The 27602-nt window shown below is 34.0% G+C and overlaps 4 protein-coding genes across 8 annotated transcripts in view; 3 read left to right on the forward strand and 1 right to left on the reverse strand.

The window, feature by feature from the left end:
* LOC100187062 (solute carrier family 28 member 3-like) overlaps window positions 1-4057 on the forward strand; it is an 18514-nt gene extending 14457 nt beyond the window's left edge. For 3 of the 4 annotated variants that reach the window (XM_018814412.2, XM_018814410.2, XM_026837212.1), the window contains 4 exons: window positions 668-887; window positions 1879-1977; window positions 2578-2692; window positions 3349-4057. In XM_018814412.2, coding sequence (XP_018669957.1) covers window positions 668-887; window positions 1879-1977; window positions 2578-2692; window positions 3349-3439 — 525 coding nt within the window. In that variant the 3' untranslated portion in view covers window positions 3440-4057. The remainder of the gene's footprint in view (window positions 1-667; window positions 888-1878; window positions 1978-2577; window positions 2693-3348) is intronic. The other variant, XM_018814411.2, reaches the window with a different exon arrangement.
* LOC100177517 (craniofacial development protein 1-like) lies at window positions 3985-7392 on the reverse strand. 2 transcript variants are annotated; one of them, XM_002121891.5, is made up of 8 exons: window positions 7221-7392; window positions 7072-7144; window positions 6904-7000; window positions 6049-6176; window positions 5763-5834; window positions 5243-5348; window positions 4633-4718; window positions 3985-4282 (listed from the first exon to the last, which is right to left on the reverse strand). In XM_002121891.5, the coding sequence occupies exons 1-8, from the start codon at window positions 7279-7281 to the stop codon at window positions 4192-4194; spliced, it is 714 nt and encodes a 237-aa protein (XP_002121927.1). In that variant the 5' UTR covers window positions 7282-7392; the 3' UTR covers window positions 3985-4191. The 2 variants fall into 2 exon arrangements, with proteins under 2 accessions (XP_002121927.1, XP_009860472.1); XM_009862170.3 differs by having other exon boundaries at window positions 6892-7000.
* Window positions 7393-7493: 101 nt separating this feature from the next.
* LOC100185391 (cytochrome c oxidase copper chaperone) lies at window positions 7494-8953 on the forward strand. Its single transcript, XM_002123680.5, has 2 exons — window positions 7494-7862; window positions 8383-8953. The coding sequence occupies exons 1-2, from the start codon at window positions 7711-7713 to the stop codon at window positions 8465-8467; spliced, it is 237 nt and encodes a 78-aa protein (XP_002123716.1). The 5' UTR covers window positions 7494-7710; the 3' UTR covers window positions 8468-8953.
* Window positions 8954-9223: 270 nt separating this feature from the next.
* LOC100176793 (rho GTPase-activating protein 26) lies at window positions 9224-26543 on the forward strand. Its single transcript, XM_026837206.1, has 16 exons — window positions 9224-9422; window positions 11349-11475; window positions 12065-12167; window positions 12909-13038; window positions 16250-16381; window positions 17550-17621; window positions 18320-18492; window positions 19101-19314; window positions 20534-20644; window positions 21093-21277; window positions 21683-21841; window positions 22345-22504; window positions 22990-23159; window positions 23595-23764; window positions 24170-24792; window positions 25039-26543. Exons 1-16 carry the CDS (start codon window positions 9300-9302, stop codon window positions 25567-25569), a joined length of 3183 nt encoding a protein of 1060 aa, XP_026693007.1. The 5' UTR covers window positions 9224-9299; the 3' UTR covers window positions 25570-26543.
* Window positions 26544-27602: the final 1059 nt, after the last annotated feature.

Here is a 27602-nt window from a genome sequence, read left to right on the forward strand (position 1 = left end):
CCATTGTGGGCGTATGTGTCCTTGGGCAAGACACTTAATGACAATTGCTCCAACCCAGTGTCACTAATGGGTTGTCCAGATTATAAGATCCAAAAAAAATAATCACCCACAAAGTAACATACATGGTAACTCGTAAGCTGGCACGAGGTGTTAAACCCGTGTTATAACGACTGTCGTTTTCCGGCCACGCGAGGATAAAGTAAGTTACATTCATTCATTCATTCATTCAAAACCCCTAAGTGACCACTTTGTTAGAGCGGTTGATGTGTGTTACTCAAAGAAATATACACTTACAAGAGTCATAATATACTCTGGGCTAAAGGCAGGTGTGCTAACTACTGTGCCATGGCACCAGACATTTGAATAAACTTTAAGAGAAGTCTGGTCACTGCTACCAATATGGACGTATGTGTCCATGGGCAAGACACTAAATGAAAATTGCTCCAACCTAGTGGTCTAAATTGTCAGCAACACATAAAACAAAAAATAAAATATTTACAAGAATATAATCACCCACAAAGTTGCAAATGAGGTAACTCGTAAGCGAGCACGAGGTGTATGAAACAGAACATCCGTGTTATAACGACTTTCGTTACCCCCCACCCCCACACAAGAATAAAAAAGTTACATTCATTCATACACAACTTTTGTCCTTCTATCCCAACAGGCTGCTGAGCTAATAGGGACCAAGATATTCCTCAATGAATTCATCGCTTATGAGTCCTTAGCTGGTATGATAAAAGCCAGAGACAGTGGAGTTATATTACGCATTAGCCCCAATAATGGTACAGTAAATTGGATTGACGAAAGATCAGAGGCTATTGTCACTTATGCTTTGTGCGGGTTTGCAAACGTTGGTTCTTTGGGAATCATGCTTGGTGGGCTGGGTGAGTTGGTTGAATTCAGTGTTGCAATTTAATCAAATCTTCAGTGTTGCCTGCAGCTTTTGCAGATATTTGCGCATCAGTTTGTTATTATTACGGAGTATTTTAGTGTTTTGACATTAATAGAGTGAAGTTTTTGAAGTTAAAGTATAGGTGGTATCAATTCAGTGTTGCAATTTAATTTAATCTACAGTGTTGCCTGCATCTTTTGCAGATATTTGAAATTATTTAAATTACATCTATTTATTTGAGCACCAGTTTAATAAGTAATGTTAAAGAATGCTTTGACATAAATACTGTAAAGTTTATAAGTTTAAATATAAGTGATATCAATTCAGTGTTGCAATTTAGGTAAAATTACAGTGTTGCCTGCAACTTTTGCAGATATTTTTGAATATAAAGAAATTACATTCATTCATTTAGGCAACAGTTGAATATAAAATATTTTAAAGAGTGCTTTGGCATCAATAGTTTTTTAAGTTAAAATAGAGTGGTCTCACCAAATAAATACATATATATATTTAGTATTAAGATTTTGTATAGAACAAATGAATAAATGTAACTTAAGTCTAAATATGGGTGGTACTGTTAGTAGGATGGGGAAAGTTGGGACATATTCTAACTCTATTTTCTCGTCCCATGTGGTAGTAAACAAGGAACATTCAAAGAATTATAAAACTATATGGACAGAACTCCCATAGACCGTTGTTAATTGTTTAAAACACAATCAGAATATTCGGATATTATGCGCCAAAAATGTCCCATCTTTCCCCATCCTACTATAAATAATTAGGTATTTTTAATACTGAGATTTTGTATAGAAGGAATGAATAAATTTAGCTTATTTATCCACATATGCATGCCCCAATGGTAGCAGCGTCGAGCTTCGTACCTAACCCTCTTCGCTTAGAAAGTGTGGCATCTAATGTGCCAGAAATAGGATTTTATTATTGGCATCACTGTTAGAAAATAACTCGCAACACTGTAAATACAGGTAGCATGGCCCCACAGAGACAAGGAGAGATGGCTAAGATTGTGATCAGAGCTTTGATAGCTGGAATATTTGTCAGTATTCTCAATGCTTGTGTTGCTGGTATGTATGGGTGTTTTATCTGAAATATTAGCAGTCTGGTCTGGCCAAAGTTTTCCTTTGTTTTTCCAATTTCTGAATACAAAATTGTAATGTTAGCAGTCTAGGCCCAAGTTTGCCTTTGTTTCTCCAATTTCTGAATACAAAACTGAAATGCTAGCAGTCCAGGCCCTAATTGTTTGTGTTTTTTTTCAATTTCTGAATGCAAAAGAGTAATGTCTGTCTCCTAATTTAATCAATGGTTGCATGCCTTGATAGTTACTGACAAATTAGTAATATGATTTCAATTAGACTTTTGAGTGTTGAAAAATAATACGCTTTCAAATTTGCTATGAAATTTGGAATAAGTTATTGGTTATGTAATTATTCAAGGTGTGTAAAAAACAACTGCAAATCAAAGAGCCCAAACCACAGGCATACAATTTGGTTTTAAATAAAAATTTACACCTAAAAAAAAATTACAATGTGTTGTATATTTTTTGTAACAAAATGTTTGGTTCGCCAGAAAACTCTTAAAGGGTGGAAAAAAATTTGCACCCTGGGCTCTTTAATTTATTTTATAGTCTCTAAAAAATGTTGAGTAAATTATTATTCTATTTCCAGGTTTCTTTTACACACCTCGTCCAATCGTATGCGACCACATGTTACTTGCTTCTAATTGGACGAATACGGAACCTGCTCGGTTATGGCAGTGTTGCTCAACAGAAGTTTATTCCGGGTAAGTAAAAAATATCATAAATTGAATAAATGGATGGAACTTTTTTACCTAGTGACAAAAATATCTCACAAATTAAATTAATGAATGTAACTTTTTTACCAATTGACAAAATATTTCACAAACTCAATGAATAGATGTAACTTTTTCACCTAGTGGACAAAATATTTTACAAATTGAATTAATAAATAAATTTTTTTACCAAGTGACAAAATATATCACAATTAAATGAAACTTTTTTACCTACGCATTGCAAGACAAGGACAGTCCCCGCTTACGAGTTAATACGCCTGTAACTTTGTGGGGAATTTTTTAAACATTATGACTGACTGAAATTAAAAGTTCTTTTTTACACCAAAATAGGTAGATGGTATTAGGTAGTTTAAATGTTTAATATATTTGTGAACTTGGATATAGAGTTTAGTTGCTTTAAATCTGAAATATGCGGCTTATTTTAACAATAAGATAAAAGGTATTTATGTCCAAAAATGTGCCTGGAAAAAAATTATACAGATTTTTCTATTTACAAATAAAATCTGGAATTTGTGACTGGTTTTAAGCAAGTACTGAGATAAAGGGTATTTATGTTCAAAAATGTGCCCAAAAAAATTATAAAAATTTTTCTATTTACAAATCAATAAGACAAATTGTCTTTTCAGGGCAACTAATACCAGTGCTTGCCTGAACTGCTGTAGTTATGATTGGTCAAGTACTCCTTACAGTTTGAACTGTACGAATAGATGCTTATAATCTAGGCTTATAGTTACATGCTTGAGGTTAATTTTAAACATGCCCACTAATGCTAAGCTTACAACAGCGCAGCGTATTACTAAACTCTGATACCCTTCAAATTTTTTTAGCTTTTGCTGTGAATTTTTAGTGTTTGTATTTATATGCTGCCTTGTTTAATATCACCTACTAAATTGAAAAAATTCAGCAGTTGTTTTTTAGTTACCTTACTCAAATGACACAATTATACTCAAATGACACAATATTTTACCCAATCCATAACTTGCTCAGCCTTTTTAGTGTATGTAACATATTGTGCACATTTACTGATAAGAAATTACACTTTGTTTTTTGACTATATAGTGTCTGACGTGACTTAACTGTGTTGAATGACATTGCCAGCGATTTAGTTCCAAAGTTCCAAATTTCATTTTTGTATCACTGTTGCTAAAATATTAATCTGTTTAGTTGCTGTTTTTTTTCCGTAGTAAGAGCTGTTGGTGTTACAAAGATTCCAACAACTTTAAAATTGTTTTGCATTTTAATGCTACCATGTACAGATTGTGTTGCATGAATTCTGCTTTTAATTCCAGTTTTGTTTAAATCGAGATAAATCGAAAATAAACAATTTAGTTGCAATGTAGGATCTGTTTTTTTTTGTTACAAAAATTTCAGTAAAGTCAATTTTTTCCATCAAATTTCCACTTTCTTGCGCGGCGTGCATCTTGCCTTCAAAGAAATCCTGTTGTTTTCAAACATAGAGATCTTATACTTCATCGGCGGCTTATTTTTTGTCGAATATCTCGTTCATTCTGGTACTGCCTCATGTCGGTTCGTTCCAAAAATGACATTTTTTCTAGATACCTAAAACAAATATAAATTTTTACGCGGAGCTGGGAAAAGATTGTTAAACACAGGCCCTCTGTTTTATACATCTTGTGCCAGCTTGAGTTACTAAGGTGTAATTTGTGGGTGAATATTTTTGCAGATTTTTAACGTATGGCTGATAAACCCATTACTGAATACTGACCCAATGTGTTTTGCTGAAGGACACATACGCTCACAATGGTAGCAGCAAAGAGCCTTGAACCTATTACCTCTGGGTTATAGGTAGGTGAGCTAACCAACTGTGCTATAGCACCAGACGTTAAAGCTAAATTAATTTATATTATTTACAATAATAAACTGCAGTTTGTCTACTTCTTAGTTCTTACCCTTCTTTCCCTTTGTTGTAGCTTTTCAATTCATCGTCAATTCCCTCCTCAGCTTTGTATTGATTCCAATCTAACTTTGACTTCTCCTGTGATAAAGTATTTACAATCAGAACATGTATGTATATTCTGATGGTAACAACTTTTCATATTTTCACAATTTAATTAAAATAAATATGCAGTAGGGTGTTTTCATTTTTTCCCGCACTTGGTACTTTTTTGGTAAAAAAAAATAGAAAACTTTAGCCTCCCCCCTTCTCGTGAAGACCGATGTCAGGTGCTAAGTGCGAGCGTTATCCCATCTTACCCTATAGTACCTACGTATCAAATAAATGTGTATCATGTCGCATGTGTATACATATGCGAGGTGCGAGGTGCTAACGTTATCCCATCTTACCCTATGGTACTTACGTATCAACAAAAAGTGTATCATGTCGCATATGTATACACGGGGTAATAATGGGCCAACCCTGACCTAAATCCTATGAACCATGGCGTGCCATGCCGCAGGGCCTCGGCCACATAGAATAGAATCATATGTATGTTTACACTAAATATTTAAACAGGAGCAAATGCATACACATTTGTTCCAATAAAGTCAAGCTTGAATTACCAAGGTGCTTAGCTTTGGTTTCTTCCCTAGTTTACCAAGTACATTCCCTATCCCTCCACTTGGCCGTTTCTTGAAACTACTGATCCCTGGTTTGTCTGGAGTATTGCTGAAAAAAAATTAGCTTTAACATGTACAGTTAAATATACATGTAGTTAAATACTATTTACTTAATTTACGTTGTATTGTCTGCAGGGCACAGGTGTTTTTAAATTTTTTTGTATGCGCTGCTGTAGGGTGTCACGGTTTTGCATTTTATCCAAAACGTTATTTCTTTCTTTTTTATCAATAAGCGTGTTGTTTTACCGTTACTACCCGTCTTTTCGCTTTTGTAAACTCAATGTAAAATTTACTTTTGCCGTTTCAGGCTAAAAATTGAATCGTTTTTAAACTGTAAAAAATCCTAGCCAATAGGTAAACTACAACCCTATCCTAGAAGGAATCAAAAAATATTTGGAATTTTTAACAGAATTTTTTTCCAGCTGTTAATAAAGTGCTTTCTGTAATAATGAAACAAACTTACCTACTGTTAGATGATGTTTGATTTAAATGTTCAATTGCTTCTTTTGAGTCTTTTTTCACTTCTTTCGTTACTCTAGCACAGTAATGGAATAATTTAAGTTACATACGTGGTAACAAAAAGGGGACACAAAGTGTATAAAATAGAACACTTGTTAGGGGACACAAAATGTATAAAACAGAACACTTGGTATAACTTTTATAACGACTGTCGTTTTCATGCCCTACGAGGATAAAGCAAGTTACATTCACACACTGATATGACATCATATTAAAAAATGCTGACTCACTTTACGTCCTCTCCAGCGAAGTCGTAAACTTTTGTGATTGTCACCGTATCTTTTGATGAGTCATTCGTTTTCGGTAATAATGACTCATCAGGTATTGCAGCTGATTTTTTTTCGGTAGATTTCTCAACCTGAAAGAAAAAATAATAATGATAATTTGGACAACCCCATTAGTGACGAAAATCAAAATAATACATATTTTAATTACGGTATACTTACTATACATTAAAACAATATAAGTTGTACTTTTTGTTGTTGTGAATGAATGTAACTAACTTTATCCTGGTGTGGCTGGAAAATGACAGTCGTTAAACACATGTGTTCTGTTTTATACACTTATCACGTATGTTACTTTATATGTGGGTGAATATTTCATTGTTTCATGCTGATAACTTGGACAACCCATTAGTGACCAGCACTTGAACCCATTACGCGACGAACCTTGAACCCATTACCTCTGGGTTACAGCCTTTTACAGGCAGTCGCTTCCCACCAATGCTAAACTACAAACAATGTAATTCATTCCCAGTCTGCAAAGTATGGCAGTTCCTGACGAGATCTCGCGCGTGCAAGACGGTTATTTTTCGCGTTCGCGCGTGCTATCATTAAAAATCTGCGTGCAAAGCATGTACATTTTCAAGCCACGTTAGGAAATCTTACTTAATTTAATACGTATTTTTTTCTTTGTTTAATTAATTGGCGTGCGTAGGACAAATTGTGGCGTGCATAACCGAAAGTCTGTAAAAAAATCGCGCGTGCACCTGCCATACTCTGCAGTCTGGATTCATTCCATGTCTTATATACAAAGTTTATAAGGTTAAAGGAAATCATCAAGTTTTGACCTACTGTATTATTTACATCAGATTTCGGTGATGGTTCTTTCTTGGACTTGGTATCTTCTTTAAAACTTTTCCACAATTCATCTGCTTTTTCAGACTCAACTTCGTTTTCCTCTCTTTTTACAAAACAAGCAATGAATTTCATGTTTGCCAGGAAAAACAAACCAAAGTTTCATCATACACTTACTTATTTTCATTATCATTTAGTGTTTTATCGACAGCTTCGTCTTTGTCGTCTTCTCTGTCGCTTCCAGAGTGTTCTATACATAAACAAATGCGTAGTAATTCATCAACGTATGGTGAGAGGTTTTTGCAAGAGATAAAATAAAGGTTTACCTGCATCATTTGGAACGTAGTCTTCGTCTTCAGATGAATGCTCACTTTCACTGGACGACATTTTCCTAAAATTTAACTACAAAATTGTGAGAACAGACGAAGTAGAAGAGATTTCTTTTACGTTTGTTATTATTTTGTCATTGCAGAGGACAGCACACAAGCAAATTTACAGTGATGCCAGTTGAAAGTTAATAAGTAAAAATAACACAAGTAAAACTTTAGTTGATTAATTTATGACCCACTTGGTATACTTCAATATTAACATTCAGTAGTTGATATACATCCTAAAATCTTTAAAAAAATAAAACTTTGCTATCCAGAATATAAAATTAAACATTTCTGGAAACACTGAAAGCATGTAAACGTGACGTCACAAGTGGGATTGGCATGGTATTTCGTCATCAACCAAACTACGTCACGAGTAATACAGTTTGGATTTTAAACTTCTGAAACCCTCAAAACGGTCGCCGAATCCACAGAAGGAACTAAAATGCCGGAAATTCAACAAAATGCTACGGCACCACCGTCACAATGTCCTGAAGGAATGAGCAAACCAGCTAAAAAGCGACCAGTTGGAAAAGATGGAAAGCCTTTGAAGCCTTGCTGTTGTTGCCCGGAAACTAAAACGGCAAGAGATGAATGGTATGTTGTTTTTATGTTACTAACAATAAAAGTATTTGTTAGTTCTGTGTTCTTCTATTTTTACTTAACTTAGCAAAATATATTCTTTCAAATAAAATAATTGTGGTATTTTACAAATTTACAACACAGAAAAAGTTCAACCTATATTGTTTTACTGTATTTTAAGTATACTATATTTTGTGTCATTGGACAAGACACTTAACTGCAATTGCTCCAACCCAGTGCTGGTCACTATTGGGTTGTCCAAATTATCAACTACTCATAAAACAAATAAAAAAAACAACAAAAAATATTCATCCACAAACTAACATACTTGGTAACTCGTAAGCTGGCAGAATGTGTATAAAACAGAACACCCGTGTTTAACGACTGTCATTTTCTGGTCACTTGAGGATTAAGTAAGAAGTTAAACATATTTGGCATTCTTAAACTACAAACATGCCCAATTTATGAAACATTCATTCATTCATTACATTCATTTCATTCATGTTTGATTTCTTAACTTATTATTATGTTTCAGCATTGTAAATAGAGGAGAAGAAGCTTGCGGTGACCTTATACAAGCGCATAAACAGTGTCTTAGAGATCTTGGTTTTAATATATAACATTATGTTCACATTTTGATTTTGTTATTGCAACTGTCTTGTATGTTAGTTTAGTAACTGGAGCCTCGCGTTGTTGTATGTTTAGTCTCTTTTTGTCATTTTTAAATATATTTATTATCCCTTACTGCGAGAGGGACCTCATTGCTAAATACATTTTTTATGCTGTGATTCGTAATTGTTTATTTTTATTGAATAACAAGGAATCTCATATCACATTTCAGGATTTAGAAAAAAACAACTTCTGCCAAAAAGAAATTTACACACTAAACTGTTTTTTGCAACTTTTTTGAAATCTACCATTTTTAATTACACAAATTATAATCCCATCAGTTTTGGTTACTTTCACCGAATATTGTGTGTGTAATAAATTATTAATTCGGTATTGAAAATTCAAAAATTGTCTTCTAATTTTCGGGGTCGAAATAACATTTGAAGTTCCCGTTTCTCATGTTACGGTCCAATAAACACTAGCATATTTGGGGATGACGTCACTTTTGTTTTCAATTTCTAAACAACATCTACAGAAACCGTCGTGAGTACTGTTCATTTTCGGTGCGTGGTAGAGCGCATTTTTACTGGTGCTTGGCTAAGTTTTAACTAATTTGTAAAGTAAGGACAGATATAAATCTACTTACACCGTATTAAATTCAAAAAGTTCATTTTAGCGGTTAAAATAGTAAAATCAAAGTTTTTGCATTTCGATTCGACACGCAAAACAAATGTAAATGAGCGTACTAGTTCAGGCTTGGTAAAAATATTTTTTTTTATTTAGATGAGTGTTGTGCAATATTAGAGATTAGGAAGTTACGATTTATACGCGCGTTCAAAAATCATGGTGTTGCATACATTGGAATTCTCCGACTGTTTTCTTGACTCGCCATTCTTTAGGAAAAGTATACAAGAGTACGAAGACGAACTTGAAAGAACAAATTCACAGATCAAGCAACTTATAAAGGTAATTTAATGTGTCCAGGTAATCCGTAATAGAGTTACTATGTATGGTTGAACTAAGCTACATAACAGATTGTGCTGACTTAGCACATTTTTTTAAACTTAATTTTTAAGACGAACGACCAACTTTTTCGTAAAAAAATGGCATATCATGTATCAGTGAAACGGAATAAACATTTTTACCATAATAAAGGGGCAAAAATTAACTAATGCGACTTGACGTGTTATGTAGGAATGTAGGCTATGTAGCCATGTTTAATTGAGAAATCAAATCATAAAGCCTGTATGTTAAATTGTTTTGATATATATTTTCGCAAAGCAGAAGTATTTATTGTTAAAGCTACAACAAAATCAAGAATAGTACTTAGAAACTAGAACGGTCAAAGTTTTTTTTTTCAGGAAAATCCCTTGCAAAATTGTTTACTTTAGCGGTTGGATTTAATGTAAATTCTTAAACTTAGGTGGTACCTTTAGATCACATTTAAGCATCTTTGTTTTTTAAATCTTTATATTCAAATTGTTTCGATTTTCCATTGGTATGGCTCCTTAAGTTCAGGCGACATTCGATTGGAACTATTATCATATTTCAGTTCAAGTTACATTCATTACAGACTAAATCATAAACCCGTATAAAAAGATTGTATCGTGATAATAAGTTTAGGCAGTAGGCACCTTTTTACTGTATCATCTGGCCGTATTGATATCATGTTTAATGAATTTGTATCAAAACATTAGGTGACATTGTTAAAATGCGGCTACACTTTTTACAGTTGGCAAACATATTTAACTTAATTGATTAATAGAGCGATTGCAATGTATATACTTTGACTCTGCTTGTTTGTATGGACATATAACAGCAATAGGAAATCTGCTTTAGGTACAAAACTGGATTGGTAAATCATAATTATGATATCACTCCTGTTTCAAAAGTTCGGTTACCCCAGGCACTCATAACGGCTATAATGAAATTTCCGGTGTTTCTATAAAAACCTGGTTTATCAGGTTGTCAAGTTCATTTTACATAAATATTACTTGGACAAACATTGTGCCAATTTGCCTCACAATATTGTAGTGTAGCTTTCCAGGTTCTTTTGTCTAAATTAAACTGTCGGATGTTTAAATCCCACGGGGGACCATGTCATTTCCTACTTGTAACGGAATGTTGAGTCACCAATAACTATTATGACGCAGCGTGAATCGTGTATACATGACACATCATGCATGTGTTTTCACTTGCCCCCGTCCTTATTTGGAGTTCTCTTCTCAGCTATTTATAATGCAATTGTTATTCTAACGAATGCATGCGAGTTTTTAAATAACATGCTAAAAAAAACAGACTTGCAGTTTAAACTATGTTTAATTGAACGTTTTTTCAAAGTTGAACCATGTTTAGTGTTTAATTGTAACTTGATTCAAATCATTCAAAAGCCTATATGTAAATTAGTTTTTAAAATGATGATAAAGTTTCAATTTGTAATTAACTATTTGTTTAAAATTGTTGATTAACACTTCCCCTTTACTCCTAGTATAATTTTAACAAGCCTTCATTTATTTATCATAAATAAACTATATCTTCTTGTCCTTCACTGAATTTTATGAATGAATTTAACTTGTTTAATCCTCGTGTGGCCAAAAAAAACGGAAGTCGTTATAACATGGGTGTTCTGTTTCATAAACCTTGTGCCAGGTTACGAGTTTCCTGGTATGTAACTTTGTGTGTGGTTGTTTATTTTCATTTTTTTTCATTTTGTATGACTGTTTGATAATTTAGACCACCCATTAGTGACCACTGGGTTGGAGCAATTGCCAGTAAGTGTCTTACCCAAGGACACATACGCCCACAATAGTAGCAGCGACAAGCCTTGAACCTGTTACCTCTTGGTTAGAAGCATACACATCACCAAATTTACACACAATTTCTAAACACCAGGATGCTAAGAATATGCTGAATGCCTCACGACAACAGGGAAAAATGATGAATGTTTTTAATGACCGACTCCAGAACTTCCAGTTTGATTGCATCGGCGAAAATTTAACTGATACAGAAAAAGGAATAGGTAGGTCTCTTTGGCTTCGAGCTTAATTCCCAATGTTGTGTCAGTTGCGTTGGCTTTACTCTGTCTTTACTTGTATGCTTGTTTAGATATGTAACAGTTCGGTAACCAATTTTTTAAGGGGCCCTTTTTTTGGTGCATGTATACTATGGTTACAAATTAACTATGTTCCTTATGTCATTAATGCCAACTAGATAGATATAGCATACATGTACTAGTTAAAGGCCTGATTTTTAAAGGTTTAACTTGAGAATCCTAAAATATCATGTCTGCTTACCAATATATATTAGAAACTTGGTATATGGACTTTATATACCTGTTATAATAAAAAAAGGCATTTGATTGTAAATGGTAGTCATGGACCTCATGGTCTCATGGATACAAGTTCACAGTATCATAATTTAAAGCTTAAATACATATATACTTGTAAATATTGGTATTTTTATTCAAACTTTAACACCCATCCCCTCAAACTTGATTTTTGATCGACACACAAATAATTTGATAATGGATGGCCTGTGGCTATAAAAATACTGCAGAAGTGTCATGTAACTGCAGCAATAGCCTGACCTTCACTTTCTTTATCTTTAAGCTGGATCTTTAAAGGAGTTTGGTTTAATGCTTGAGGAGGTGGCTAATGATTGGTCAAGCACAATTGAACGATCTGAACTACAACTTATTAAACCCTTAGAAGAGTAAGTCACATTTGCATATAATTTTTTACAAAAACCCCAAAGCCTGTTTAGGTATTTGATCAATTTTGATGTTTAATGATGACTTTTTCTAGTTTAATCCAGTTAGGTGGTTTTTACTTAATTAAAAAACAAAATTAAAACCTTTCAGAAGAGTAAGTCATATTTCTTATACCATATCATCAAAAAAAAAAAACCCACAGCATATTTTTACGTAGTCATGTGATTAATTTTGATGTTTATTGTTTAATAATGGCTTTTTGTAGTTTGATTTAGATTGGTTTACATAAAAAGAAAAAATAATACAGCGGGAATTTTGTGTGTCTTACATTATAAACCTAAGAGTTGTTTGTTTCAATTTCTGATTGTTTGAATGCATTTGATTTGTCAAATGGTTTACAGTTGGTAATATATTTGTCCCAGGACATAATATAATGCCAACCACACTGCTGTTAATAGTCTTAGAAAAGCAACAGTGCTACAGAATTTCCTGTTACACTACTGTAATTCCAGACAAAATGTATAATTTAAAGCAGGAAAATAATGGTCTAATCTACATTCTGTGGGGTCTCTTTAATTAGTGCATGTCCGCTATGTCCACAATATTCACTATGTCCACTTTGTCCGCTATGTCCACAATGTTCACTACATAGTGGCCATAGCAGACATAACGAATATTGTGGACATTCACTACATAGTGGACATAGCGGACATGCACTTATTTAAGGGACCGGTATTTTACAGTTTCAGGAAAGAACACATCCACAGCTACAGAAGTTCAAAAAAAGCTTTTGATAAAGCAAGTGAAAGATATTACAAACAACTGGAACAAACCCTTGCCCTGTCACACAAGAAAAAGTGTCAGCAACTTCAAGTAAGGTTTTACCTTATATTTTAACAATACGTTTTGTTGTGCAAGCTGTTACCTTTATGGTGTATAGTGTTTAACCTAGAAAATGCATTTTATTTGTAGATAGGTTGAATTTGATTTTGTTATAATATTTTTATTTTAAACTGTTAAAGAATTCCAATTGTTTGTGTAAAAATCAGCTAAATTAGGTTAACTTCAGTTTAAATGTTTATAAGATAGTAGTATAAAGCAAAAGCATCAAAATGCAAAACAATAAAAACTAGAGGTTGACCGATATATTAGAAGTCATAGTTTAAACTTCACGTGCATCAAAGTTTAGTCTTCACGTACGTCGTAGTTTGAGGTGCGTTGTAGGCTCATAGTTTAATGTTCATAATCTGCGGTATCTTGAATACAGGTATTAATTTTGATTAATACTGATCCTTTCATAGGTTTTACTGTCAAATATCAGTGTTGGTAAAAGCTAAAAATATTGGTATTGGTTTCAGTGGAAAATATTGATAGGTCTCTATTCTCTAATAAAAACATGATATTACTTGTCTCAAGTTGTCTGCTTCCGCAATAAGTGTTGCATTACGTTATAATATTTCAGCAATTTTAGTCAGCACCTCTTATTTTTCATTTTTAAAGTTCAAGTTAAGGCAATATAAATTTGCGTTTGTTACTAAACAATACGTTACATGCTTTGTGTTTCGCTATGATACTAGTGGTGACAGTGAGTAATACTATGTCTGTATGTCTGTATGTCTGTATGAAATATACTTTATTTCCCTTCTGATTTGAGTCTGTGTGTTGCATAATGCAGTCCGAGAACTTATTGTTAAATTATTCAAGTATAACATTATGCTTAAGTTTAAAGAGTTCCTGTTCTGCTGTTAAAATTGAACTGTAAAAAAACCTAAAAAAATAACTCATTTTATGCTAACATTGGCTGTAGACTCATTTTATGGTTGCAGTGATTTTTTTTACAACCAGTGGTATAAACTAATTGTGTTTGAATGAACAAAAAGCTTGTAAAAAAGTTGCTCTTTGAGTGGCCCATTACACATTTATAGCTGCATTGATCAACCAAGTTTTAATGCTTCTACAACTTCCTATTTCTAGTTCAGAAATTGAAAGTTGTTGTTTGTTTACACCGGTGTAGTAGGTACATGAACCCTTGGTTCAAAATTTAACAATGTGTTTGTTCCATACACTCTTAAATGGGTAATTGTGTTCATAGCGTCACATTTTTGGAATTTTTAACAAAATCTGGGTGACATGGTTAAAATGCAGTTACATTCATAGCTCAAAACATGTCTCTAATATGCAATATTTGCCCTGCTTGTTTGTATGGATACTTCAACAGTGTAAAACTCTAGGAAGACCAATTCATAATGTTGGTGTGATTTAGTGGACATGGTCGTGAAGTCCCCACAAACACTAGATACTTTTCGTCTGGCTCTTATATAGTCCCAAGTAGTACAATAACAATTGAGGTCCGGGGAAGCATTGGCAAAACCACTCAGTTCCTTGGTAGCGCATAGTTCTCCCAACGTAAGGAAGGCTGCCTGATAAATGGAGCCTAAGATTGGGAATGAGAAGCGCATACGGTTGAAGTTCGAGCTTGCAGTAAAGCAGAAACTGAAGCTACTTGCAACCTACTACGGCCATCACCCAAATTGACCTCTTTGCTAAAAATAACTGTTTTCTAAATTCATGTTTCCCCACAAATACAAGATAGTTTTGGGTCTTGCATGAATATAGTTTTAATTAGAAGAATAGTGATTGAGGTCCGGGGTAGCATGGCGAAACCTATCTAATATTGGCCTAGGTATGCAAGTCACAGAACTTAGTGTCTAGTGCCATAGTGTGGTCATAGCTCAGCAGCAAAAATGGGCAAAAGACCCATCTCTGAAGCTCCACACATAGCCATCACCCAAATTGACCTCTTTGCAAAAACTTGTTGGTTTTATCTTTTTTTTCCATCTCTAAGTCTACCATGTTTGACACTATTTCATAGTTTATATATAATATATATCTTGTTATATTTTTGGATGAGTGTCTAAATTCCCACCGTAACTTTGTGAGGGTTATTATTATTTATTCTTATTCCTTACAATGCGCTGCTAATGTCATGTCATATATGTTGTTTCTATAATTGCTTTATATTGGGTAAAAATACCAGTTTGTCATGCAGATGTATTGCAACTAATGCCTAATTGTTAAATATAGTGACATTTAAATTTGTTAAGTGTAAATCCTTTAACTTTGACGTTGCTTAATCAAGCGATAAGCTCTGTGTAATGTATACCAGCCATTCAAGTGTATTAATTACACTCCATGTTGGTACTGCGCCAACCCCACAAACAGAAGGTATTTAATGTTCGATGGATTAATAAGTTCAACTGAGTAATCAGACCTTATGAGGTCCGACCCAATGCAGTGCACCCAACAATGTTCCTGATGTCTTGTAATAAGACCAACAAAAAAATCATAAAAGACAAAACCCAGAAAAAAATAAAAAAATAGATGCAAGAAAATTAAAATCAAAAAAAAAAAAAAAAAAAAAAAAAAAAAAAAAAAAAAAAAGTGCTGGATGGGAAATTCGACCTTTTTATTGTTGTAAACTAACCAAAATTTCAATTACTTCTTGACAGAAGCTTGGTTGTATAATATTGATCAGCAACATCCTGTCTTTGTATAATACCTTGGCACACATACATACATTCATTACTTTGCCGCATACGGCTTAATCAAGTTTTTTGGAATTTCGTTTTTATATGATTGTTTAAAATGGTCATAAACCAAAACTGTCTTTACTAGGACTCTATAATAATATTTCACCCAGCAATTTTTATTGTATTGAACCACAGCTGTACAAAGTTTGGCACCCAACTATAGCCAAAGCTATCACGTAGCAAAAATTGAGGAATTAAGAAAGTTGCATTATTTACTAATGTTTTAGACATATAGTAGGGTGGGGAAAGACGGAACACCTTTAGCACATAATATCTAAATATTATGATTGTGTTTTAAACAAATCAATTAACAATGGTCTATGCGAGTAGTGAGAATATGGTTTTATAATTCTTTGAATGCTCTTTGTATACTACCAAACAGGATGAGAAAATAGAATGAATGAAAAGGTGAAAGGTGCCCCATCTTCCCTACCCTACTACATATATAATTATTGAGAAGTAATGCTTTTTATTAACCATATCATTATCTACAGGAGTCTGACAATGAGTTGTTTACCCACAAGAAAACTTTCCACAAGGAAGCTTTGAACTATGTCTACAAACTGCAGGAGGTGCAAGAAAGAAAGAAGTTTGAATTTGTGGAACATTTGCTTATGTTTATGCAGGTAGGATGGAAATATTTAATCTACAGATGGTTTAAAACTAATGCACAATTATATATATAGTGGGTTGGGGGGAAAATGAGGCACCTTTTTATTATATTTTATCGTCCCATTTGGTGGTAAACAAAAAACATTAAAGAATTATAAAACCCGATTCTCACGGCTCCCATAGACCGTTGTTAACTGTTTAAAGCGCGATCAGGATATTTGGATCGTCTTACTGCACCCTACTATATAGTGACACTTAAATTTTAAAGTGTAAACTGTTTAACAGCAGTACCCAGTCTGTGCTGTACAGTTTGAAATTCTGTATTAAGCTCCCTTAGTGTTGACTACTGTTATGCAAACACAATGTTATTGTGCATAGCTGGTGTAGCAATGTCGGCATATTACTGGTAATTGTTGATAGTGAAGCATTTAGCTAACATACGATTGCTGTTTACTGAATAACTGAAATAAGTTTCAAGATTTAAATTTGAATAACATGTGTCTATTTCTTAGTAATTTTGAATTTAACAATGCAGTGAATTGGTATGAAGTTTTATGGAAGTAAACAGTGTTGTTGTTAAATATAAGTTTTTTTGGTATTTTTTTGTTAATTTTTTTTCTTTTTAACCCTATATATGTAAGTTATGTGTGTTAAAATTGATGTATACACTACACAGGTTATCAGCTATGCTATATTATTTGTCATGTTACCATGTATTATTCTGTTCTATGTAAGTGAGGTCCCGCGGCGTGAAACGCCATGGGTCCTAGGATTTAGGCCGGGATTGGCCCATTATTACCCTACACCATGTACTAACAGGGGCCTATTATTACCCCATCCCATGTATTAACCGGGGTGTCATTCTCGGGTAGCAACTAATCGAGTTGCTGCCTAAATCGACTGACTAAAATTTTACTTCTGTAATAAGTAATGCACAGAAATTTAGTCATTGACTAAAAAATGCGGAACCAACAGTAACCGCGAACGACTAACTTTTAGGTAGCCAAGAATGTCATTCCCGTAGTAGTTAAAAAATCTAAAATTCCAAAAAATGTAACCTAGCACAAACTAGAAGTTGTTTCCAGTTGCTGAGATACAAGTAACATAATATTGTCTCTTCTTATCAATATATGTTTGTTCAGTCCAGAAGCACTTGTGACATCATAAGTTATTTTGATCCAGGTATATTTCAACTTCTTCCATCAAAGCCATGAAACGGCAAACGACTGCAAGGATTACATGAAAGAGTTACAGGTTGGGATAAAAAAAAAATTTTAAATTTTTTTTTTTTTGTGAGTTATAAATGCTGTGAAAGTATTTCGTAGTGTTTGATTAGGACAGGGGTCAGAAGTGTGCATTTTTTTACAGAAGTGCTGGGTATAAATTACTGGGTGAACCCGTAGACTACTGGGTGAATTTGGTCCGAGTGAAATTACTGGGTAAATTAGGCCTGAAGACTGTAGGTTTCACACCCATGGCTCAGGATATAACTTTAGGATACATTATATACCATATAAGAAAGATTCCCTGTTGAGGTAGTTACTGAAAGTGATATGATTGTCATCTAGCCTAAATCCTAGCTGCTTCTGGTCTGCCACGTAGAAACTGACCTATCTACATTATTTAATAGAATTGGTGTAATTACCAAAATAGAAACACCATATTTTGGCCACATGTTACAAATATGTGCACCGGAGTATACACATTGCCTTTTCTGGTTGTTTTTATGGATGTGTATAAAATCATCTTTTGTTGTTTTTTTTTTTTTTTTTTTACAACCAACAAAATAAAAATAAACCATTAGCTGCTTAAATATAAGTTTTACTTTAAAAAATATTAATATCTTTAAATTAACATTTTATTCATATTTAATTTATTTAAACAATTTTATTTTTAGTTTTTCTATACCTAATTAATTTAAATTTAAACTTTATTCATATTTTTCCCCAAAGATTCGACTCGTTTCCACTCGAGCGCAATATGATGGGACTCGGGAAAAGACGAAAACACTGATGAGGAAGATGTCAGATCATCCAGATACTGCTGAGGAGTCAGCTGGAAGCGGGGTGCAGTGGACCAAGGCAGGATACCTTTTTCTTAACGAGAAAAATCCTATCAGTTCAAGGTAAAATTTATATATTTAAGTTGTGTTGTGCTTATGTTAGCATTACTTAATTTTCTTTAAACAGCTTAAAATTTTAAATATATAGGTTTTTACTGAAGTTTAATCATTTTGAAGGAGCAGCCTAGCACTACTTAATAGAATATCACCCTGTTTCAGTAATTGTTGAGGTGGTGTATGAACTGATATATGTCACTATATATTTTGTGCTGTTATTTTCACTAATTAAATGTATGTTTCGTTGAATATATTAGTGCCATTCAACTGTAAAGGACTGGGAAATATCGGTAGACAAGTAAATGTCAGAAGAGGTGTTTTAAAAACCAAGCTTATGCAGCAACAATTTATACATTTATAGATATTACTGTAGGTTGGGGGAAGATGGGACACCTTTAGTACATAATATTCAAATATCCTGATTGTGTTTTAAACAATTAACAACGGTCTATAAGAGTTGTAAGGATACAGTTTTATAAATCTTTAGGTGTTCTTTGTTTACTACCAAACTGGACAAGAAAATAGAATGAACAGGTGTCCCATCTTCTCCCAACCTACTATATACATAGATAGATACCACATAGTTTATTACATTATTACTGTGCTAATTCCAGGTTCACTTCCAAATGGACAAAATACTTCTGTATGTACACCAAAGAAGCCAAGTTGTTTCAAATGCTTACCCCCTACCATCACCCTACTTCTGCCATTCCATCACTAAATCAAGCTCCAGCTGTGGGGTTCGCTGAACCAGTTATTGTGAAGACTTGTACCAGGAGGATAACCGACTCCATTGATAAAAGATTCTGCTTTGACTTGGAAGTGGAGGTGAATTTTTACTGTTCGTAAATAATATTTAAAAAGCTGTTTTAGAGTTACACACTTTTTGTGTGTTTTAAGTTACAAATAAAGTTACACACATGTGTTTAAAGTTGCACACTTTATGTGTCAATTTTTTAAACCATTTTATTATTTTTGGCTTTTAGCAACAAAATTACAATGTTTGCAAATCTAAATTTTAAAATGCAAAATGTTTTGCGTTGTTTTTAAAATGATAGTACATCCAATGATTTTTTGTTATTTTGATTTGTTCGTGCTTCTTCTGATACTTTGATCTATACTACATTACAATGATATTGATATTGTTATTGTTGCCTTAAGCCAAAATATATACCAAAATATGATATTTCATAATTCAACTGATTCATGCTCAACAGAGGCATTGAGTCACCATTGTTGTGTAAACAAGTTACATATATTATATACCTAAATAATGTAATTGTAACAAAAGATATCTATAATTGAGCCATATGTAATGTAACTCCTATATGATAAGTTATGGTTCAATAATATATTTTAACGGTGGCCGTTAAACTTTTGTAGGCTCTTAAAGTCTTTGTTAATTTATAAATTGGTGTAACCAACAAAATGTAACCAACAAAAAATGTGTCTGCCATATGAATGGTAATATACATTAGGTTATAAATTATAATGATAATCTTATTATATTGAAGAAACTACTTCATAATAAACTATATGTTAATCTCTCATTACTTCTTAAACCATTTTGTTGACCCCTATAAAATTCCAAAGCTGTCTATTGGTTATCCCCTTTAAGTTGTATGTTTGTGACCCCTTTAACTCCCTAACTTTGTTCCCATTGTTTTTTGTATATATGTTTCCCATGTTTTGTTTTATGAGTATATAACCTAAGTTGTAAAAAAAAAATTTTTTTATAATATTGTATTATAGTAATATCTCAAACTTTTTTGTAAAAACAACATGCAATTATTACGCTGTAGCCGATTCTCTTTCGTACTTGTAAACGCTTTGCTTTTTTCACTTTTTTTTTTATTAAACTGTAGGCTTATTTTAATTGGAACCAAGGCATTACCTTCATTTTTTTGTTACAGTGAATTCTTTAGAAAAAAAATTGTTACAATTTTTAAAAGTTTTGTTTAAATTTAAAAAAAAAATATTGTAAAAATTGTTTACAAAAATTGAGCTATAATATCATTTTCCACCTAACCTTCATTTTTGATCCCAGGATCAATCCGGGAAACAATCACTCCTCACTTTCCAAGCAGTCTCGGATGTGGATCGTAAGAAGTGGATGTCAGTGATGGATGGGAGGGAGCCCGAGTACATCAAGACTAAAGTAGGTCCTCTTCCTTGCTTGGAACAACATTATTACAAATTTGGTGTTTTTTTAAGTTATTATATATAGTAGGAACCCCACTGCAGATCATTACTGTTTTTGGTAGCAGTCCCACTTTTTTGTTGGTCATTACTGTTTTTTTTTATACTTGTTATATTTATAGATTTTTTATACTTTATATTTGTACTTTTTTTATGCCAAATGAACTTCTACTTGAACTAAAAATACATTTAAAAATGGGTAATATTTGGTTATTATTACCAGTAGTATATGTGTGTAGTTGTATGTTTACCTTGTGTGTTGTAAGCCAAGGGACATTTAAGGTGACACAAAAAAACAATATTGTGTTTTACTTTATCGCTGGTTGCCTTTTAACCCACATACTGTTTAAAATTTGTTCTTTTTACACTTTCATAAAATACCCAACTTAAAAATTCCGTCATTTCAGCATGATTTTAAGAAGAAGGAAGGCCAGTTTAAACTGGATGAAACCGGTTTTAAGTTTGTGGAGCATGTGATTGCTGAGATAGAGAGGCGTGGGGTAGAACATGAAGGAATATATCGACTTGTGGGGGTTTTGTCGAAAGTTGACTTGCTTCTTAACCAAGCTGTTAGCCCTGCTACTTGTGACAGGTTGGTTGGGGGTTGTTGTGTTTTGGTGGCATGTGGTTTTGTGACAGGTTGGTTGGAGGTTGTTGTGTTTTGGTGGCACGTGGTTGTGACGATAGGCAAACTGTTGGGTACCTGGTGTGACATGTCACCCACATTATTAAACATGGGTGACATTTTTTTGGTGTGACATGTCGCCCAAATTTTTAAACGTGGTTGATGTTTTTGCATTATAGGTAGAGTTTTAGGTTATATATACAAACAATCAGAATCACATTTTGGACAACCAATGTTCATAATATTTGACAACCAGGGGTGTAACTGCATTGTACCAATGTCACCCCCAGATTTTACTAAAAAAAGAACGTCAAACATATGGTTGTGACAAAATGTGTAAGTAAACTAGCATTTTCTTGTCGTTTTACATAGTGTGGAATACAGCAACGACAGTGAGTGGGAAATAAATACCCTCACGAGTGCGCTAAAGAGCTGCTTCCGGAATCTTCCAGAACCCATCATGACGTTTGAACTTCATCGAGATTTTATCAACGCAGCAAAATTAAACAATCCTGATGATAGGGTTACTAAGTAAGTCCACAACCAATGTTGGCATATTACCCTGTCGTCAATGTATTACTATTATCTACCTTCAGAAAAGTGACAGGCTTGAATAATTGGTGAGATCCATAGTCAGCAAAGAAAAAATACCTCAATTTTCTGTCTTTGGCATGCAAAATATTTTTATTGTATGTAGTGCCAGTAAAATTTGTCTATACTTACATTTTTATCTGGGCTATATAGTACTGTAGGGTTAGATGGGATACAGTTGTCAGTTAGCAGTTAAATTTCAACAGTTTTATAATTCTGTTAATATACTTTGATTACTACCAAATGCGAGGAGAAAAAAGGACGAAAATATAAATATCCCATCTAACCCCCAACCTACCGTATGTGGTGTTGCACTTGCACGTTATATTACAACCACACCATTTTAATTTTTAACTATATTATACATACATTGCAGTTCATTTTCAGGCACACTGTATGTAGAGTAACACTATATATAGTAATTAATCTATTCCACTTTCCAGAGTAAAAGAATTGATCCACAAACTCCCGAAAGCGAACCAGCGCGTCCTCTCCCTCCTTGCTCCTCATCTTCGTAAAGTCCAATCGCATCATTTGGTCAACAAGATGACGGTCCAAAACCTTGGAGTTTGTTTCGGACCAACATTGATGCGGGAAAGAGAGGTAGGAAGGATTTTTGGATTAAAAAAAAGATTTTTTTTTATTAAAATATTATTATTTAATACCATAAGAATTTTGGTTCCAGACAGATAGGTAAACTTTAAAATAAAATATTTTTTGAGGGGTTTTATTTTTTTGCAAATTTTTATTCAAAGCACATTTTTGGAAGAATGTATTGTAAATTTAAAATTATTTTTGTTCAATTTTTAACAGTTAGTAGCGTTTAGTAATGGAATTCATGTTTAGGTATCGAACCTATAAAAGTTTTTGTAAAAGTTTTAAATACAAAATATCAGACCTTTACGAAAATTAAAATACACATATTTTTAAAATTTTTAATACAAAAGAAAAATACCTTCTTGGCCTTAAGCATTTTTTGTAGATTTAAAAATCACACGTTTGTGGGGAAAAAATTACTAAATATTCCCACCAAGAAAAAAAAATTCACACGTTTGCATAAAAAAACTTCATAATTCACACTTTTTTAGGAAACTGTTCAATCGATCATGGAGATCAAGTTTTCCAACATCATCGTTGAGATCATCATCGAGTTTATGTTCCTGGAGGAAGATGAGGAAGTATTCAGCGACACGGATGCGGAAAAGTCCTCCACACCTCACACACCAAACCCTAGGATATCAAGACTTCCATCACAGAGGTAAGTTAAATGTTATTTTTTTTATAAGGCAAAGATATTGTGTTTGTGTTTTTTAAGTCCAATAGCAAATATAGTTCTACTCCCCCACTTGTAACACATATGCCCACAGTGGTAGCAGCGATAAGTCTTTAACCCGTAACCTTTAGGTTCGAGGCAAGCGTGCTGACCATTGTGCCACGGCGCCGGACTAAAACAATAGCCTACGTTCAATATTTTCTACTAAGTATCTCTTTTTCTCCTAATGTTTCTTTTATTTTATTAAACATATTTCATTTCTCTCTTCTCTGCTTTGTTTTTTATTTTCTCTCTTTTTTACTTTTTTATTACTCTTCTTTTCTTTCTTAAAGCACCTTCTCTCCTTGTCTTTCTTTTTTCTATTACTCTCTTTTTCCTTCCATCCACCCCACTCACCAATCTTCATCAATGTCTTCTCAGATTACGACAACGACCTCGTCCCATCTACGAATACGCATCAGTACCCGGGATCTTAGAAGAGGATGGAGCATCCACAGAGAGTGATGGTTCTTCCAGATTCAAGAGATCCCAAGCGTTCCGGAGCCAGAATCGAACTCCAAGTCCCAACATCACTACAAAATACAGAAACGGTTCGTTTTTTATCTCATTTTCTTGTTTCCTTATTAAGTTACTATCGGTTTATCAATACTTTTTTCACTATAGAAAATATCTAGCACAAATTTTCTTCTACAAAAAATGGAAATTTTTGGATAAAATCTATGTCATTTTCTGGATAAAAAAACCCATGATCAAAACCTTTTCACTATAGAAAATATCTAGTACAAATTTTCTTCTACAAAAAATGGAAATTTTTGGATAAAATCTATGTCTTTTTCTGGATAAAAAAATCCATGGTCAAAACCTTTTCACTATAGAAAATATCTAGTACAAATTTCCAATTAAAAAATGTTGCCATTCATGGGGAATAAGTACAGTTCAATCAGTTCAACTATGTACTTCTATTAAAGTTTCATGTTTTATCTTTAAATCCACAGAAAGAGATAAACTAGATCATACTCCGGATCACAGTTTATCCTCTTCCGATGAGGATGATGACTTTGGAGAGAGATCTCCTCTCGATATGAAACTCAACATTGAAGATATGACTCCTAGCTCCGAGAAGACTTTTGTCTCCGGAGTTAAAGAAGAAGTTAAGGATGATCCTGAAGGATCAGATAGTGAGATCAAACCAACATCCGGAAAGAGCAAAGATAATCTTACGGTTAAAGAGACATGGACTCCTAAAGGAGGATTGAAACCGAAAGAACGACCTAAAATAACCCCTCGTTCCCCGCGCTTGCGTGGAGCAGTGACCCATAGTGAACCCAAAGAGTCAAATTTAACCCCGAGTTACCCTGATGCGGAGAACAGCATCACTCGTCGCGAAACTGGGAAGAAAACAGGCGCCGCTAAGCAACGGGTGACGTCATTGCTACGTCGGAAACCTGTTTCAGCCGACGACCAAGTTGTGTATGCGAAGGTTGATAAGACTCGCAACCACAATAGCAACAACAACAATGTGTCGAAAACTGTGTCCATCGCTCAGAGGAAAATGAAGCTGATGGCTACAGCTGTTACTGCAGGGTTGCCACATAAGACGACAAGGAAAGATGCAACAGTAAGTTCCTGTTAGTTTGTTTGTACTCAACGTAGTTTGTGTGTTTTTTGAAGCAAAAATAAAATATCTTGTAATTTTAGCACAAGAACCATTACAATATTTCGGAAAAAAGAATTATATGGTAATAATAAAGGACTGTTACATGCCACTCTGACTAAATGCACTAAATATCAGTTAAAATAGAAATGTTTCTGTTTTTCGCATAAACTATTCCATTTAATAATTACTGAATCTATTTGATTGCAGGAAGCAAAACGACCAACTCGTTTAAGCGATTCTTCTGAACGAAAAGTGTTAAAGTCGCCAGCTATGAACACGAGACCGAAATCTGCGTTGATTCCTGCAGCCTTTCTTGTCGAAGAAAACAACCCATCTCTACTTACAGCTACACCAAAGCAATCTAAAAGCCCATTAGCCACGCCTGTACCTCTACGAGCTACCACTGAAAAGCACGCCTCTGAGGAGAATTCATTAAACGCCATCGGTACCCAGCCCTCATCCTTTTTATGGGGCCCTACTGATGGACCCAGGTCTCGTCCGCGGTCCTTTGCCATGGTGACGTCACCGGACAGGCTTTCGCCGACAGGAAGTGACGTCACGATTCCGAGTTTGGCACGGACGCTATTTGCATGCGAGGCCGAACGCGATGGGGAATTGTCCTTCCAGCCTGGTATGCTGATCAAGCAGTTACAACCGACGGACGAACCTGGATGGTTACGTGGTGTGCTAAATGGTGAAGAGGGTTTGGTGCCTGAGAACTACGTTGAGTTTATTTGACACATTAAAGGCATGTATCCTGCTAAAAGCCAACAATTCTTCCTTTTGCTTGGCGTACAAGCCATAAGGACATATTGCGCCACTGAAACTGACTTTTTTAGTTCGTCTAGTCAACACTGAGATTGGGAGTGGAAATTTTTTGTGCATCACTGAGTTACCTAGATATTTTCGTCCGCCGATAACTTATGCATTTTTTAGAGCCCCGATTAGCAAACAAGTTTCATTATAATATCTTCTAAATGCGTGAGCCCGTGAAGTGAACCCTGACACAGGGAAACAAGTTTTTTAATTTCACCTCCGCTGTTATCTTAAGTTTTTTTTATTAGTGTCCAGATTTTTTCAAATATCTGTTTGTGGAAAAAACACGATAAGTATCAGATACCCAACGCTGGGCGTTGTAAAATCTGTTTTTTTTTTCACCCTAGAAAACATAAGTTTTTTCGTTATTTTTCCATCATGGCATTTTATCATTTTAGCTTTTTCCACACACACCCGTACACATGGCCCATATCTAAAAGCCAAGAACAAGCACTTTATATCTACCGTGCAATTTGTACGTAGCAATAACCACCTGTAATAAAAGTTTCTATTTAAATCCCCATGCTGGCTGCTACACCAGTAACTGTAACAACAATCGACTGACACCTCTGTCTTTAAAAACCAAGTTATATTCCGATCAAAAACTAATTTGTTCACTAGTGTTCTATACAACAACACAGTTTTAACTACATCTGCACTAACAGTGCTAGTGTTAAGAGATACATTTACATTAACTAAGCCAAGTATTTACATTTTTGTAGTTTTACACTTGTCTTCAAATGGTGTCGCGTGTATTCCTAATCTCCATAATTTTCCTTTTAAGCTCGTTTTCTTCGTTACTTACCCGTTTTTTCTTGCTGAATCATGTTTGCTTTGATGACTTGCAGTATTTAAAGTCTCAGTTCATTAAATAAAGAAATATTCTTTCATTTAAATCACTGCATAAAATACAAACAGTCGTCCATAAATATTCTCCAGCCAAAAGGTAAGTTTTTCTTCCACTGTAATTAAACTCCTAATCATCCAATTAATTCAGTTTATTTTACAGGTCACTTGTGGTCACTGACAAGTTCTATGGTACTTGGAAATTATGATGGATTTTGAAATGATTGGAACTTTTGAATTGTAGCTTTAGTCGTCCTGCATTGCTTGTCCTGTTATTTTCAGGTCTTTAAACTGTGAAACTTACCCCTCAATTGGTTGAGTCACTTTCAGGACGTGACTAATTAATGAATGTATGCAGCTATTTATGAACGAGTTGGATTGAGTTATATATATGTCTGCTTCTCATATGACGGTTCTGTGTGCTCTTGCAAAATGGCGTAGCCTGATTTGCTCCTTAGGAAAATCCGTTGAATGCATAACATATTTTTTTATTTATATATTTAAAGACAAAAACGAAAAAAGGATTTTAACAAAACAATTGTAGTTGCTTTTTTACATGATGAATTACATAACTTCTATTTCTTTCGCCGTTGAAAATCTGTGTTTTACGCCTATAGGTGACTTGTATCGTCCTACATATACAGACACTCTGGTGCTCGACAAACCGGATACGACAAACCGGATACGACAAACAGGTTAGTAGGAATGTATTGGTAGATTAGATCAATTTATATTTGGTTTCAGTCTGTTGTTTGAAGGTGATGGTACCTTCACAAATTCAAACACTACAAAATCTGCTTGAAACTTCTTAATTGCGCTGTTACCGAAACTAAACCTAAAACAAGCTGTGTATACATATTAAGATTTGCATTTCTATTAACTTATCGCATGCAAAAGCTTATCTGATAAACTTCAATTACGCGTTTTCGTTGTCAGTGATTGTGATGTATGAACAACTACTGTGGCGTAAACGAAATTCCTCCCATGTTTTTATAATGGTTTTACCAGTGACCACAAAATTGGCTTGTGATAGCTCATAATAACAACTCTGGATTGGTATACAAACATAATTTCAAACAATTTTGTCTTTAAATTAAATACCGGTATTA

The sequence above is a fragment of the Ciona intestinalis genome, chromosome 12 (assembly GCF_000224145.3).
Source record: "Ciona intestinalis chromosome 12, KH, whole genome shotgun sequence".
NCBI classification, from domain to species: Eukaryota; Metazoa; Chordata; class Ascidiacea; order Phlebobranchia; family Cionidae; genus Ciona; species Ciona intestinalis.